Source organism: Carcharhinus amblyrhynchos, chromosome 15, assembly GCF_965287045.1.
Source record: "Carcharhinus amblyrhynchos chromosome 15, sCarAmb.v2.hapA, whole genome shotgun sequence".
Lineage (NCBI taxonomy): Eukaryota > Metazoa > Chordata > Chondrichthyes > Carcharhiniformes > Carcharhinidae > Carcharhinus > Carcharhinus amblyrhynchos.
This window is the reverse complement of record NC_137338.1, coordinates 24,631,816-24,647,988: the sequence shown is the minus strand read 5'-3', so window position 1 is coordinate 24,647,988 and position 16,173 is coordinate 24,631,816. Positions and strand designations below refer to the sequence as shown.

Here is a 16,173-nt window from a genome sequence, read left to right as displayed (position 1 = left end):
TAAGGCTTACATTAATGCTGCAATGACGTTACTGTGATTGTCCCCTTGTCACCACACTCTGGTGCCAGTTCAGGTTAATGCATCTAACCAATACATTTTCAGATTGTGGAAGAAAACTGGAGCACCCAGAGGAAACCCACACAGACACAGAGGGAATGCGCAAACTTCACACAGACGGTGATCCAAGCTGGGAAGCGAACCCGAGTCCCTAGCATTGTGAGGCAGCAGTGCTAACCATTGTGTCACCGTGCAGCCCTAGGATTGGTGCACTGTAGGACCTTATGATTCTATAACACTTCTAACCTTGCTTACGGATAAATCAACCTTATACCAAACATAGGTCATTGGGATTTCTACTTATATCATATTTGCAACTGGCTCAGTACTGATCTAAATTCTTTGTTATCCCCACAACTTATTGGCACAAATTACCATCTGCAATTGCAGCAACTCACAAGAGGCCTCTTCCAAGCCCATAATTTAACCACCTGAAAGGACAAGTGCAACAGAAACAAGGGAATATCATCACTTGAAAGTTTCCCTCCAAGTCACACTCCATCCTGACTTGGAAATATATTGCTGCTCCTTCACTGTGGCTGTGTCAAAAACCTGGAATTCTCTCCTAAATAGGAGTGTGACTGTACCTACATCACATGAACTGCACAGTTCACGGTCGGCTAACCAGCACCTTCTCAAGGGAAATTACGAATGGGCTATTTATTGTGGCTGTGCCAATGATCCCACGAAAGAATAAAGAAAATTGACAGGTTGGGAGCAGATTGGTCATTTGTCAATTTGCTACAGTTTCTCAAGGAGATCTTGGAATATTGGAAAATAAAGAGCGATGTACAAAAATAAACGGTTGATATAAAGGGTTGGGTGGCATGGTGGCACAGTGGTTAGCACTGCTGCCTCACAATGCCAGGGACCCGGGCTCAATTCTGGCCTCCAGTCACTGTCTGTTTGGAGTCTGCATGTTCTCCTCCTGTTGCGTGGGTTTCTTCCGGGTGCTCCGGTTTCCTCCCACAGTGACTGGCCACACTAAATTGCCCCTCAGTCTCAGGTGGACTAGCTCGGTAAATGCATTGGGTTACGGGATTAGGGTCTGGGTGGAATTTTGTCAGTGCAGACTCGATGGGCTGAATGGTCTCTTTCTGCATTGTAAGGATTTTTTTTTATTCATTTGTGGGATTTGGGCATCGCTGGCTAGGCCAGCATTTATTGCCCATTAGTAGTTGCCTTTGAGAAGGTGGTGATGAGCTACCTTCTTGAATCGCCGCAGTCCATGTTCTGTGGATTGACCCACAATTCTATGATTTTTATATAAGTATTATTGGAAGAAACATTTTGCCATGAGGGAACAAGAGCAGCAGCAAACTGAAACAATCCCGTTGTACAGACATGCCTCGTAAAATAAAATAATTTACAAAATCAAAATTACCTTGGCCATTTATTTGGACAAGAAACCCTTACTTCCATTTCTTTCTATTTTCATGCATATGATTTTTTTCAAGACTTGCCACAGCTAAAATTTTGGAAATATCAATCTATATAATAAATCGCTGACCAGGAAATGGAAAGCTTTGAAGTTAGTTACAATTTATATGCATGAAATTTGAGATTAAAAAGAATACGACAATGATAAACCTTCCTAACCGCACCAACTACCTCAACACTGTATAACCCTCCCAATGCAAGGCCCATCCCTTCACCGCTATTTCTAATTGTTAATCACTTATTCAGAATTCAATCTGGGATAGGAAGGTGTGAAGGCTCTTCTCCCTGAGCCAGCTTTCCCATTCCAACTGCATCTAGATACAATTTCCAGTTCAGTTCCAACTTGATACAATTAAATCCATGGAAAAGTATTAAACACATTTGACATGTGGCTGACTAGATGCACAACCTCACTGTGTATTCCTTACTGCCAATGACAACCAGTAAAAAGCTCCCATGCATGGCAATAAAGTCCCATATTAAACCGAAACAGATATTTGCAGCAAATGATAGAACTCTTGATTATACTGCTGTTTCAAGATAAGCGTCAACTGCCCCCTGGTTTCTAGGTAAAGTTCTTTAAAATGTTCTCTTACCTGAAAAGATGCCTGAAGCATCCATCTCTTTGGTCCAGCTCAGTATCATATAGATCATGCTGACAAGCAATGGTAGCTGTCTCTTTTGACGTCCATGCAGCAGGGGCATCGTGTATGTGCAACCAGCGGCTCACATCTTCTTAAATCCTTCCCCGCACGCCCATTTCGAAGTGACGTCCTTTTCAGGCGTGTGGAACAGGGGCCTGGGAGATTGGGGAAAACAGGGACTATCAGCATGTGTCCCTTCAAATAAGTATTTCAAGGTAAGGGCACGTCACCAAGCTAACAACATACTGGCCTGAGGCCAGTGATATGCCCAGGGGCAGGTGTACACCACAACACCTGAGAGACACCAGAACAGTATAGATTTCCCACCTGAGAGACACCAGGACAGCATAGATTCCCCACCTGAGAGACACCAGGACGGTATAGATTCCCCACCTGAGAGACAGACACCAGGACAGTATAGATTCCCCACCTGAGAGACAGACACCAGGACAGTATAGATTCCCCACCTGAGAGACAGACACCAGGACAGTATAGATTCCCCACCTGAGAGACACCAGGACAGTATAGATTCCCCACCTGAGAGAGAGAGGCACCAGGACAGTATAGATTCCCCACCTGAGAGAGAGACACCAGGACAGTATAGATTCCCCAGCTGAGAGACACCAGGACAGTATAGATTCCCCACCTGAGAGAGAGACACCAGGACAGTATAGATTCCCCACCTGAGAGACAGACACCAGGACAGTATAGATTCCCCACCTGAGAGACAACAGGACAGTATAGATTCCCCACCTGAGAGACAGACACCAGGACAGTATAGATTCCCCACCTGAGAGACAGACACCAGGATAGTATAGATCCCCCACCTGAGAGAGAGAGACACCAGGACAGTATAGATTCCCCACCTGAGAGACAACAGGACAGTATAGATTCCCCACCTGAGACAGGGAGACACCAGGACAGTATAGATTCCCCACCTGAGAGACACCAGGACAGTATAGATTCCCCACCTGAGAGACAGACACCAGGACAGTATAGATTCCCCACCTGAGAGACAGACACCAGGACAGTATAGATTCCCCACCTGAGAGACACCAGGACAGTATAGATTCCCCACCTGAGAGACACCAGGACAGTATAGATTCCCCACCTGAGAGACAGACACCAGGACAGTATAGATTCCCCACCTGAGAGACAGACACCAGGACAGTATAGATTCTCCACCTGAGAGACTGACACCAGGACAGTATAGATTCCCCACCTGAGAGAGAGAGGCACCAAGACAGTATAGATTCCCCACCTGAGAGAGAGACACCAGGACAGTATAGATTCCCCACCTGAGAGAGAGACACCAGGACAGTATAGATTCCCCACCTGAGAGACAGACACCAGGACAGTATAGATTCCCCACCTGAGAGAGAGATACCAGGACAGTATAGATTCCCCACCTGAGAGACAACAGGACAGTATAGATTCCCCAGCTGAGAGACAGACACCAGGACATGTAGATTACCCACCTGAGAGACAGACACCAGGACAGTATAGATTCCCCACCTGAGAGAGAGACACCAGGACAGTATAGATTACCCACCTGAGAGACAGACACCAGGACAGTATAGATTACCCACCTGAGAGACAGACACCAGGACAGTATAGATTCCCCACCTGAGAGAGAGACACCAGGACAGTATAGATTCCCCACCTGAGAGACAGACACCAGGACAGTATAGATTCCCCACCTGAGAGAGAGATACCAGGACAGTATAGATTCCCCACCTGAGAGACAACAGGACAGTATAGATTCCCCACCTGAGAGACAGACACCAGGACAGTATAGATTCCCCACCTGAGAGAGAGATACCAGGACAGTATAGATTCCCCACCTGAGAGACAACAGGACAGTATAGATTCCCCAGCTGAGAGACAGACACCAGGACATGTAGATTACCCACCTGAGAGACAGACACCAGGACAGTATAGATTCCCCAGCTGAGAGACACCAGGACAGTATAGAGCTTCCCACCCCAACCTGATAGTATAGATCCAATACCTGAATGGTTCACAAGGGGCGAGGCGCGCCTAGTTCAGGCTGCCCAATGCTGCTGTTTCGGGTTTAAAATAGCGCCAGTTTCACGCTTAACTGTTGAGGGTCCAGTTCTGGATGTGCCCTGATTCTCGAATGGGAAGTTCTAACAGCTCGCTCCTGAATGCATCTGCCAAATGTGTTCAGATCTCTGGTTATATTACACGCAGTTTGGTTTTCCCACGTGTTATCACCTCCCAGTGCCAAGAGACATCCACGAAATTGCGATCTGGAACGTTTATCCTCGCAGTCTTGTTCTCTTTGCCTGCAGTAGCCGCTGTTTCTGCTTTACTTGTCCATTCTTGGCATTGACTTATAAAGTTTCAGTTCCAGTGAGTGTTACACGCCCAGATGGAGCTGTCTGCCTTTGAGTAGAGGCGGAGAGGTAACATTTAACTCTCACCTTATTTCTGTCGGCTATTTGGAACCTTTCCCACTGTTATTCCAACTTAGAAATGACGAATTCTTTTTTTAAAAAAAAGTCAATGGAAATGATGTTCTTTTTAAAATCACCTTGGGCAATCCAGATATTCCCCTTTAGGAAGAGATTCAGTTAAATGATTCAATTCCGGCAACCTTTTTAACTTACTTTGGCTTTGGTGTGTTCAAACATGAATTTAGGGAGAGAGAAAGAAAACTTACAAATGTATCTTATTCCCTCTGGGGAGGGAGAAATCCCTTTAGGTCCTGGTGGCGAACGAGTTGTGCCATCTTCATTCATTCCCAATTTGAGGAATTTTTTTCCCACAGTTTTTTTTCACATCATCCATCCATTCCCAAACCCCCTGTCCAGTTTTTCGCAGGATCCCTGTTTCCCCCAGTGGATGAAGGCGGTGGCACTTCCACTGCTCGCTGAAATTTCTCGCTTCCTTGTCACCCCTCTCAGTTCCTGGAGTTTGTCGTTCACCACCCCCCCAGCCGCTGTTTGTATCCGTCTTTGCCGGTTTCCTCCCACCCCACCCCACCTCCTCAACCTCTACAGAGAGGCTGTGTTGCTAACTGACCCTTCAGATCCCGGCTTCGGATAGCACACGCTCTCTTCAACTCAAACCCAGAAGCGTTCACTAACCTCTCGTGTGGTAGCAGCCACACTTACTGCGATATTATATATATATATAATAAATGGTTACACCAGTTTATTTCCAGTTCCATCTAGCGTTAGACTTTTCCATATTCTGGTCATCAATGTATTGTCAACCACAGGGCAAAAACAAAACTTGCACGGTTAAAAAAAAATCCAGCTGCGAGTGTTTTGGTAGTCGAATTGACAGCATGAAAAAGCGTCACACGCTGTGGGCGGAACGAGTTGTTCTCCTGTATCAGTTCGAAGTTAATGGAGGTTGCAACTTCTGTATGACAACCCCTTGTGAGGACGAGAACCTGTGATCTCAGCACTACAAGAATGTATGGATGTGTATTTAATGCACGTCAAAAGTCTAAGGTTGTCACGGTTCTTGTTATGCGGAGTCCTGCAGGGCTGCGCAGCAAGTAAAAGGCGCTGGCAAACCAGAAAGGTAGTAAGGAGTCTCACAACACCAGGTTAAAGTCCAACAGGTTTATTTGGTAGCAAACGCCACTAGCTTTCCCCTTCGGCAGGTGAGTGGGGAGTGAGAATTCTCCAGTAATGCTAAATATTCCGTATACATGTTTCAATGTGAAATATTTATGATAAGTGAGAATTCCCCACTCACCTGAAGAAGGGGCAGAGTCCCGAAAGCTAGTGGCGTTTGCTACCAGGGGTCAGTGCTGGGGCCTCAGCTTTTTACCATTTATATAGATGATCTGGAGGAGGGAACCGAGTGTAGGGTGTCGAAATTTGCTGATGACACCAAGATTGGGGGAACGGCAAATTGTGCGGAGGGTGTGGAGAGTCTGCAGAAGGATCTAGATAGGTTGGGCGAATGGGCCAGGAAATGGCAAATGGAATTTAGTGTTGGCAAGTGTGAGGTGGTCCACTTTGGTAGGAAGGACTATTACTTACGTGGCGAAAAACTGCAGCAGGCGACGGTGCAGAGGGACCTCGGGGTCCTTGTGCATGAGTCGCAAAAACCCAGCTTGCAGGTGCAGCAGGTGGTCAGGAAGGCAAATGGGATGCTGGCCTTCATCGTGAGAGGGATTGAATATAAAAGTAGGGAGGTCTTGCTGCAGCTGTATAGGGCATTGGTGAGGCCGCAGCTGGAGTACTGTGTGCAGTTTTGGGCGCCGCACCTGCGCAAAGATATTTTGGCCTTGGAGGGAGTGCAGAGGAGGTTTACTAGGCTGATACCGGAGTTGAGGGGGTTGAGCTATGAGGAGAGGCTGAATAAACTGGGCTTGTACTCGCTAGAGTTTAGAAGAATGAGGGGAGATCTCATTGAGACATATAAGATGATGAATGGGATGGATAGGATGGAGGTGGAGAGACTCTTCCCGCTCAGAAAAGACAGTAGGACTAGGGGGCACAGCCTCAAGATAAAAGGGGGTCGGTTTAGAACGGAGTTGAGGAGGAACTTCTTCACTCAAAGGGTGGTGAATCTCTGGAATTCTCTGCCCGTTGAAGTGGTGGAGGCTGCCTCGCTAAATATTTTTAAGACGCGGGTTGATGGGTTTTTGATAAGAGAGGGGATTAAGGGTTATGGGGAGAAAGCGGGAAAGTGGAACTGAGCAGCGACAGATCAGCCATGATCTTATTGAATGGCGGGGCAGGCTCAAAGGGCTAGATGGCCTACTCCTGCCCCTATTTCTTATGTTCTTATGTTCAAATAAACCTGTTGGACTTTAGTCTGGTGTTGTGAGACTTCTTACTGTGTTTACCCCAGTCCAATGCTGGCATCTCCACATTAAACCAGAAAGGTGGCAGGCATCAGGCAAAACCAGTGCCTTTGAATAATTCAGACGTTCCTCTGATGTCTAATGTTGTGTTGTTTGGCCAAGAGACCGAATCTTAGCGGCGAGCTCTTTTTGAAGAGCCGAATTGCCTAGCTTTCACAGGACCTCAGACACTCAACACTTAACATTGTTGCATTCTACTGTCAATGCAGCCAGGCCTGCCAATGATAGGAAGTGTACGTCGAGAGACAGGTATTCCGCTGCATTCCCTTGACTGGCCTCATTTACACTATGAATTAAAACCTCCAAGTTAAGCTCAATGCGGAAATACAGCTCATATCTTTTTGGATGTTGACATATTGTGTGAGTAAAGATGCCATTGCTGTATGTGCTTTAAGTTTAAATACATCACATTGCAATGCAGCGTGCTCCCTCTTCTGGTGCTTGGATCAGACTTCACCAAAAGGTATAGTACCATATTTCTGTCCAACATCAGCTCGCCCCCTTGTGTCCTGCATCTTTTTTACTGCCACTGAATGTCATGCTTTTTATTTTTCATGTCAATATTCAAGAGTGATTATGAGTTATTCTTGGGAATCTAATTTAGAGGTTCAATTATCATATTTTCTGAAGTTCCAATTGAATTAGTATCGACTAGGTCAACTTATCCCATTTCAATGTTATTTAAGTAATACTTCACAACAGTACTTATCATCTCAAATATTAAAGACAAGAACACAATTGAAAAAAAAGGTAATGCAGTCTATGCAGCTCACATTTTCCCTATAGAATCTAAAGTTAAAGTTTATTTATTAGTCACAAATAAGGCTTACATTAACACTGCAATGAAGTCACTGTAAAATACTCTTAGTCGCCACACTCCAGCACCTGTTTGGGTCAATGCACCTGACCAGCATGTCTTTCAGAATGTGGGAGGAAAGCGGAGCACCTGGAGGAAACCCACGCAGACACGGGGAGAATGTGTAAACTCCACACAGACAGTGACCCAAGCCAGGAATCGAACCCAGGTCCCTGGCGCTCCATCCTATCATGAACGAAAACAACTTTTTTTTTGTGGGAAAGTTCATCATAAATAGTCCCTGGCGCAGGAAGGTTAACGATTTTTATCTACATTCGCAACTCAAAAAATTAATGTAACCTGCAATATTTGAAATCGAATTTTCACATCAATTTGTCAGAATAATTTTAATTGCAAAGAAGCATAGTGGATGATACATGGACATGCCATGTCTCAAATCCAGTTTCTCTTTAATGCTGACATAACTTATTTTAGACAATCTTCTTGCCGGATTTAAATTAACGCCAAATGATTAAAAGGCAATACTTGGAGAAACCAACTTTCGCAGAGAAGGGAGGTCCTGACTGAGGTGTACTAAGTTATGAGGGATATAGAAAGGATAGATAGGAAAAAAACATTTTCTCTTAATAGAAGGTTCAATAACCAATAGGCATAGATTTAAGATAAGGAGCAGAAGATTAGAGATTTGAGGAAAAACCCAGAGGGTGATGGGAATTTTTACCTCAAAGGATAGTGGAAGAAGGAACCCTGGACCAAATGCTGGAAAATGGGATTATAATAGATAGGTGTTTAATGATTGGCACCCAGTAAAATGAGGATCTTGGTATGAAATTGAGGGAGAGCGATTGTGAGGTTCTTGAGCTCATTGACATAGGGAAGGACAAGGAGAAGTTGGAACTGGTGGCAGCCTTAAAATAGGATAAATATCCAGGTCCAGATGAATTGTGCCCTAGGTTGCTATGGGAGGCAAGGGAGGAGATTGCAGGGGCTCTGATCCAAATTTTCAATTCCTCTCTGGCCATGGGGGAGGTGTCAGCTGACTGGAGAACAGCTAATGTGGTTCCACTATTTAAGAAGGGTTATGGAGATAAACCAGGGAACTACAGACCAGTGGGTCTGATATCAGTGGTAGGGAAATTATTCAAGAAACTTCTGAAAGGGAGCATCTGTCCCCACTTGGAGAGGCAAAGCTTGATCAGGTATAGCATGGCTTCATCAGAGGGAGGTCATGCCTAACAAATTTGATCAATTTTTTTGAGGAGGTGACCAGATGTGTAGATGAGGGTAATGCAGTCAATATAGCTTATATGGATTTCAGCAAAGCCTTTGACAAGATTCCACATGAGAAACTTGTAAAGAAGGTAAATTCACATGGGATAATAGGGTGGTGAAAAAGGCATATAGGACACTTGCCTTTATCAATTGAGGCATAGATTACAGAAGCATGTTAGAGTTGTATAGAACTTTGGTGAAGTCACAGCTAGAGTACTGCATGCAGCTCTGGTTGACACATTATTGGGAAGATGTGATTATACTGGGGAGATGGGGGGGGGGGAGCGGAGATGGGGGGGTGGGGGGTGGTTGCAGAGGAGTTTCACCAGGATGCTGCCTGTGATGGAACATTTAAGAGAGGTTGGATAGGCTTAGGTTGTCTTTGTTGGAGTAGAGAAGACAGAGAGGCGACCTGATTGAGGTGTTCAAGAGTATGAGAGACATAGAAAGAGTGAATATGGAGCAGCTGTTCTCCTTAGTTGAAGGATCAGTCACAAGAGTTCAAAGTGAGGGGCCGGAGGTTTAGGGGGGATGTGAGGAAAAACATCTTTTATCCAGAAGGTGATGAGCTGTTGGGTACGATGGTAGATGCACGATGCCTCACATCCTTTAAAAAGTATCTGGATGAGAACTGGGCACATCATAACATTCAGAGCTATGGGGCAAGTGTGGCAGATGGGATTAGATGGAAGTTCAGGTGTTTCTAATGTGTCGGTGTGGACTTGATGTGCCAAAGGACCTCTTCTGCATTGAATGATTCTATGATCTATGGTCCTGCCCACCATGGGGATTGGAGCAAACCAGGGGCAGACCATAGAAAGGTCTGTTGACCTCGTGCAGGATTTTACTGTTTCGGGACAAGTATAAAATCCCACCCTATGGTTCTACATTAAAAATTCTGTCCATCCGTCCATCCCTCCCTTCCTTCTTCCTGAGGTGACTATTTAAATCCAAGTCCTTTTGTTACCTCTTTCTAGAACCTCCTCCACCTCGACAGCCCTTCCCAACACAGCTATTCACAGCAGACAGAGGAGGGTGATGTTTTTGAGATTGGTTATGCCTCTGTTCCAGGAAGAAGCATAGCATCCACAGGACATCCTGGTTGGTTTGGAGGTGGAGAATTAGTTTACGTCCATGATGTAGGGGAAGCAGTTGAGACCAGGAAAACAATAACCATCAATGTGGTAGAGGACATTTGAAGATTCACAGATGTAGGTGGAAAATATTGGATCAGGGGAGAAAAAATAGATTTGAGTTAGGAAGAAGTAAGTTCTGTGGAGCAAGAACAGACTGAAACAGTGGGTCTACTTGGACAGTACTGTTTATGGTTCTTGAAAAAGAGGTGGATGGACAATGTGAGATTGGATTCTACAAGATTAGAGGCCATCGGATGATCACCTACTTTGAATCATTGGACTGGTCAATACTTAAGAACTCTGTGACCAAGCTGAAAGAGTAAATGTACAGAAGACTGTGTGCTAAATCTGTGTGTTTCCAACTGAAAACCATGGATGAACAGAGATAGCCACTGCTTCCTGAAGTCCAGGTCTGAGGCGTTCACGTCAGGCGACCTTGACCTACACATGAAATCCGGAAACAATCTCCGGAGAACCATCAAAGATGCCAAGAGACAGTACCAGGTTAGCCACATGGGCTCCCACCAAATATGGCAAGATCTGCAAGATAGAACAGGCTACAAGATGAAGGCATATAAAATTGCCAGTACCAATGTACACCTCCTCAATGAGGTCCAGGCATTCAATGCTTGTTTTGAGCAAGAGGTTAGTGAGAACGCATCTTCTGCTCCAGAAGCCTTCGCCAAACTGTACCCAAGATCACAACTGCAGACATTAGAGCAACCTTCTTGAAAGTCAACCCACAGAAAGGCATGGGCCCAGGTGGCATACCCAGATTCATAGAACATAGAATTTTATACCATTGGCCACTTTCCTGGCAAAGTATCAGCATACCAGAACTGAGCTGTTGGCATTCAATGTTTAACTTATCTGCAGCCTTTAACCCCTCACTGGATGTTTTTCTGATTTCACCTGCCAAACTATCTGAAGTAGTGATAAGTTTCTCTTGGTGAGCAGCAGTGTCCTCCAGAGCATTTGTAGATTGTAGCTGCACATCAACCTGAAGCATAAATAATGAATGGTGCACATTTCCATTTTGTTTTAGAATACTGTCAAAGTTCTGCTGAGTTTGCTGGACTAACAATCCAAGTTGAGTCTGTAGATTTGAGATGACTTTTGAAATACCCTCCATCTGCTCCTGCTGAGATCTCTGTAGCTTTTGCTTGAGTTTTTCATTCTCATCCTGAATGATGGCCAGAGCATTGCAGGTGGTATCTTGCATTTTACTAAGCATCTTGCTGTGTTGCCCAAAGAAGGTGTTAGTATCCATTTTCATGACTTCTATCTTCTTTGCTATGCTAGAACAAGTTTCAATATTCGGTTTATGACAATTGTTCAGTTCCGCTATCTAGGTAACAATGGGCTGTAAATTCTTCTTGAGCACTTCTTCCATTTGCACGTTATGCTCCTCCAGAGCCTTCTGGACATGGCTCACTGACTGTTGAGTCAGACTTTCCTGCTGAAGTAGCTCCTGGAGACTTTGCGATACTTTGGAAGGAACCATTTCCTTGACTGATGCAAAAGAAGTGGCCAGTGCAGATATGGCAGAACTAAATGCAGAGGCATTGACACTGAGGATGTCACCAACTGACTTTGTATAGAAATCAAGCATTTCCTGCTGTTTTACATGAGTTTCATTTGTTTTCCGCTGCATTTCAGTAAACAAATCATTCATCTGTTTTACAAAGCTCTCCTGTGCTTTGCAATTATGAAATTCAACCTTTTTTTGCGGTCAAGTTTAGCATGGAGAGCAGACACGTCTTTTGTACTGTCTTCAACTGTTCGCAGCAACTCACTGGCTGTATTGTAAAGTTTTTCTTCAGTGTGAGCATGGGCATCACAAACAAATTCTTCTTCAGACAGTTTTACTTTGGTCAGCTCCAAATCTTGCTGAGTCTCCTGAAGCACTTGCTCTCGCTGCTGTAGCTCAGTCGTGCAATGTTCAAGCTCCTTCTTGGTTTCTACAAATAGATCACTGACTCTGTTTCAGTTCCTTTTCCATAGCAGCAATCTTTTCTACATAATCACTAATCAGGCCTTCCTGTCCAGCCATCCTACTTTGCAGAAATTCATAGTTCTCTGAAGACATGTACACTCCATTTTTCTCAGGTGCTGCAGCAAGATCACGCTTTAGTCTTTCAATCTCCTCCGTGTACTCCTTAATCAAGGCCCGCTTGGTGAGCTTCTGGTTGACTTCAGGTTTATTCATGATGTTCTTTGCTCGATAAGCATAATCCAGCGTGCTGATAGTTTCTTCAAAATTCACAGAAGCAGGGGAGATGGTGGCAATATTGGAGGTTTTAGTCCATCCTCCCAGAGAGTCCTGGAGGATCCTAGTTAGCTTTGATTCTCTGTATGGCACATGAGAGGCTCTCTCCATCAGCGCTGTGATTACTCTGCCCAGAGTAAGCAATGATTGGTTGATGTTGCCAGCTTCGTGAGCTCTTATGTCAACAGCTCCAGATTGGCCAATATTCTCACTTCCAGCAAGATCCTCCAAATTCAGATTGCCAATCTTTACCAGCTCCTCCCCGTCAAGTGTAGTCTCCTTCATATGAATTGTAATGGAAAAGACGGAAAGGGAACGACTTGAGTACGTGTTCATTAGCATCACAGCAGTTGTCCTCTTTGCTGCTCCTCTCTCCAGAATCTGATAAACTTCATCTTTGTTTCTGTATGAACCAGTTAGTGGGATTATTTGCAGACATCTTTAGCCTCTCCTTACACAAATTTGAAGTCCCTATCTACTTCAAGATGACCGCTGTACCAAAGAAAAGCCAGGCAGCATGCCTTAATGATTATCACTCACGGCTGTGACATTAATCATCATGAAGTGCTTCAAAAAGTTAGTCATGGCACGGATCAATTCCAGCTCTCAGTTTGCCTGGATCCACTACAATTTGCCTATCACAGAAGATAACATCTGATTTGATTTGATTTTGATTTATTATTGTCCCATGTATTAGCATAAATTGAAAAGTATTACTTATTGCGCATTATACAGGCAAAACATACCATTCATAGAGAAGGAAAAGAGAGAGTGCAGAATGTAGTGTTACAACCATAGCTAGGGTGTAGAGAAAGATCAACTTGATGCAAGATAAATCCATTAAAAAGTCTGACAGCAGCAGGGAAGAAGCTGTTCTTGAGTTGGTTGGTACGTGACCTCAGACTTTTGTATCTTTTTCCTGGCGGAAAAAGGTGGAAGAGGGAAAGTCCGGGGTGCGTGGGGTCCTTAATTATGCTGGCTGCTTTGCCAAGGCAGCAGGAAGTGTAGACAGAGTCAATGGTTGGGAGGCTGGTGCCTGATGGATTGGGCTACATTCACAACCTTTTGTAGTTTCTTGTGGTCTTGGGCAGAGCAGGAGCCATACCAAGCTGTGATACAACCAGAAAGAATCCTTTCTATCGTTCATCTATAAAAGTTGGTGAGAGTTGTAACTAAGTGCCAAATTTCCTTAGCCTCCTGAGAAAGTAGAGGTGTTGGTGCTCTTTCTTAACTATAGTGTCGACCAGCACAGGTTCTTGGTGATCTGGACACCTAAAAACTTGAAGCTCTTGATCCTTTCTACTTAATCTGCCTGGCCCTATACTCAAGCTTGGAACACCTTGCAACACTCTTACGTCAGAGTCCTATTTACAGCTCAGCCTTCAACACCATTATTCCTACAAAACTCATCTTCGAACTCTGTGGCCTAGGGCTTGGTTCCTTCCTGTGCGACTGGATCTTAGACTTCCTAACCCACAGACCGCAATCAGTAAGGATAGGCAACTACACCTCCTCCACAATCATTCTCAACACTGGTGCCCCACAAGGCTATGTCCTCAGCCCTTTGCTATACTTCTATACACCTATGATTGTGTAGCCAAATTTCCCTCCAACTCAATTTTCAATTTTTCTGATGACCCCACCGTAGTGGATCAGATCTCAAACAATGATGAGATGGAATACAGGAAAGAGGTAGAGATTTTTGTAAACTGGTGTAATGATAATAATCTCTCCCTCAATATCAGTAAAATGAAGGCGATAGTCATTGACTTCAGGAAACATAGTGAAGGGCATGCTCTTGCTACATCAATGAAGATGAAGTGGAAATAGTCAAGACCTTCATGTTTCTAGATGTCCAGATCATCAACAACCTGTCCTGGTCCCTCCATGCTGAGGCTATAGTTAAGAAAGCCCACCAATGCCTTTAGTTTCTCAGGAGGCAAAGGAAATTTGGCATGTCAGCTATGACTCTCATCAACTTTTACAGATGCACCATAGAAAACATTCTTTCTGGTTGTATCACAGCTTGATATGATTCCTTCCCTGTCCAAGGGTGCAAGAATGTACAAAGGGTCATGAACAAAGCCAAGTTCATCACACAAACCAGTCTCCCATCCATTGACTCTGTCTACACTTCTTATTGCCTCAGCAAAGCAACCAGCATATTTAAGGACATGCGCACTCCGAACATTCTCTCTTCCACCTTCTTCAATCGGGAAAAAGATACAAAAGTCTGAGGTTACATACCCACCGACTCAAAAACAGCTTCTTCTCTGCTGCCATCAGACAGTTGAATGGACCTACCTCACACTAAGTTGATCTTTCTCTACACCCTTGCTATGGCTGTAACACTACATTCTGCACCCACACAGGAAACAATACTTTTCACTGTATACTAATATATGTGACAATAATAAATCAAAACATATGAAATATCTCCGGAGGAGTAGTATTGGTCTGGGAAACAATGGCTTGATAATCGGTGGTGGGATCGAAATAAGAGGTGTTGGAGAGTTAGCTTTTAGTCTGCCAGTTCGAGACTGCTCACCAAATTACAACATTGCCACCTTCTAAGCAGGTTCAGTGGCAACATTAAGGACGGACCTGAATGAGTTCATGAGAGGAAAATAGATTACACTGAATGAGCAGAGCAAGAAATTGGGACCTTTGATGTCATGCCAGTGTTTCCAATGAAAATATGTCGAGAAGATAAACGGCTTGAAGGAGGGAGTTCAGGTGGGAAGAGAATCGTGAATAGAGGGGAAAGGGTGGGAGTGGAGATTCCTGTCTGAAGAAATGAGGTGGCAATGCCGGCGTTGGACTGGTAAGAAGTAAGAAGTCTCACAACAAGTTAAAGTCCAACAGGTTTATTTGGTAGTAAAAGTCACTACCTTTCAGGCCTCTGACCCTTCGTCAGGTGAGTGGAGAGTTCTGATCACAAACAGGGCATATAAAGGCACACACTCAGTTTACAGAATACTGATAAGAATGAGTTTTTACAGCTAATCAAGTCTTAAAAGTGCTGACAATGTGAGTGGAGATAGCATTAAGCATAGGTTAGAGATGTGTATTGTCTCCAGACAGGACAGTAAGTGAGATTTTGCAAGCCCAGGCAAGTCATGGGGGTTACAAATAGTATGACATGAACCCAAGATCCAGGTTGAGGCCGTCCTCATGCGTGCGGAACTTAGCTATCAGGGGCACAGGGAAGAAGCAACAGAAGCGTTCAACATCATGCCAGGCTCCAATTCATTGAGGTGGCTGTGTAAGGGAATGAAGCTGTAGCCTTTACTGAGAATTGATTATTTGGGATCAGGGGAAGGGGGTGGTTGCTGAACACTGGAAATGCGTGCGGGACTTTTATATTGAGGAAAGGCGGCTCATGCAAATAGTTTTTTAAAAGTCTTTTGATCAAACGACAAATCCCAGCAGCCATCCATCCCTTGGGCTGAGTATCGCGCCGCCCTCTGGCTCCTCCCCATAGTGTAACACTAAGAAGTTGGGGGCCGCGAGCTCCGGGGTTATTGGCCCTGTCCCCCCTCCTCTGGCTCCTCCCCATCGTGTAACATTCGGAAGTAAGGCCGGCCGCGAGCTCCGGGTCTTCTGACACTGTCCCGGGATTGGAACGTTGTGTCACTGTCCCCGCCCTCTCGCTCCGAGTGTAACCTCACCAAGCTGGGCGG

The 16,173-nt window shown here is 44.7% G+C and overlaps 1 protein-coding gene and 1 pseudogene across 2 annotated transcripts in view; both read right to left on the bottom strand.

The window, feature by feature from the left end:
- Positions 1 to 5,107, bottom strand: part of eva1c (eva-1 homolog C (C. elegans)) — a 110,728-nt gene extending 105,621 nt beyond the window's left edge. Inside the window, exons 1-2 of one of the 2 annotated variants that reach the window (XM_080203601.1) lie at positions 4,153 to 5,107; positions 2,094 to 2,296 (exon numbers count right to left, since the gene is read on the bottom strand). In XM_080203601.1, coding sequence (XP_080059727.1) covers positions 2,094 to 2,202 — 109 coding nt within the window. In that variant the 5' untranslated portion in view covers positions 2,203 to 2,296; positions 4,153 to 5,107. The remainder of the gene's footprint in view (positions 1 to 2,093; positions 2,297 to 4,152) is intronic. The other variant, XM_080203602.1, reaches the window with a different exon arrangement.
- Positions 5,108 to 10,867: 5,760 nt separating this feature from the next.
- LOC145353526 (kinesin-like protein KIF11-A pseudogene) lies at positions 10,868 to 13,882 on the bottom strand (annotated as a pseudogene).
- Positions 13,883 to 16,173: the final 2,291 nt, after the last annotated feature.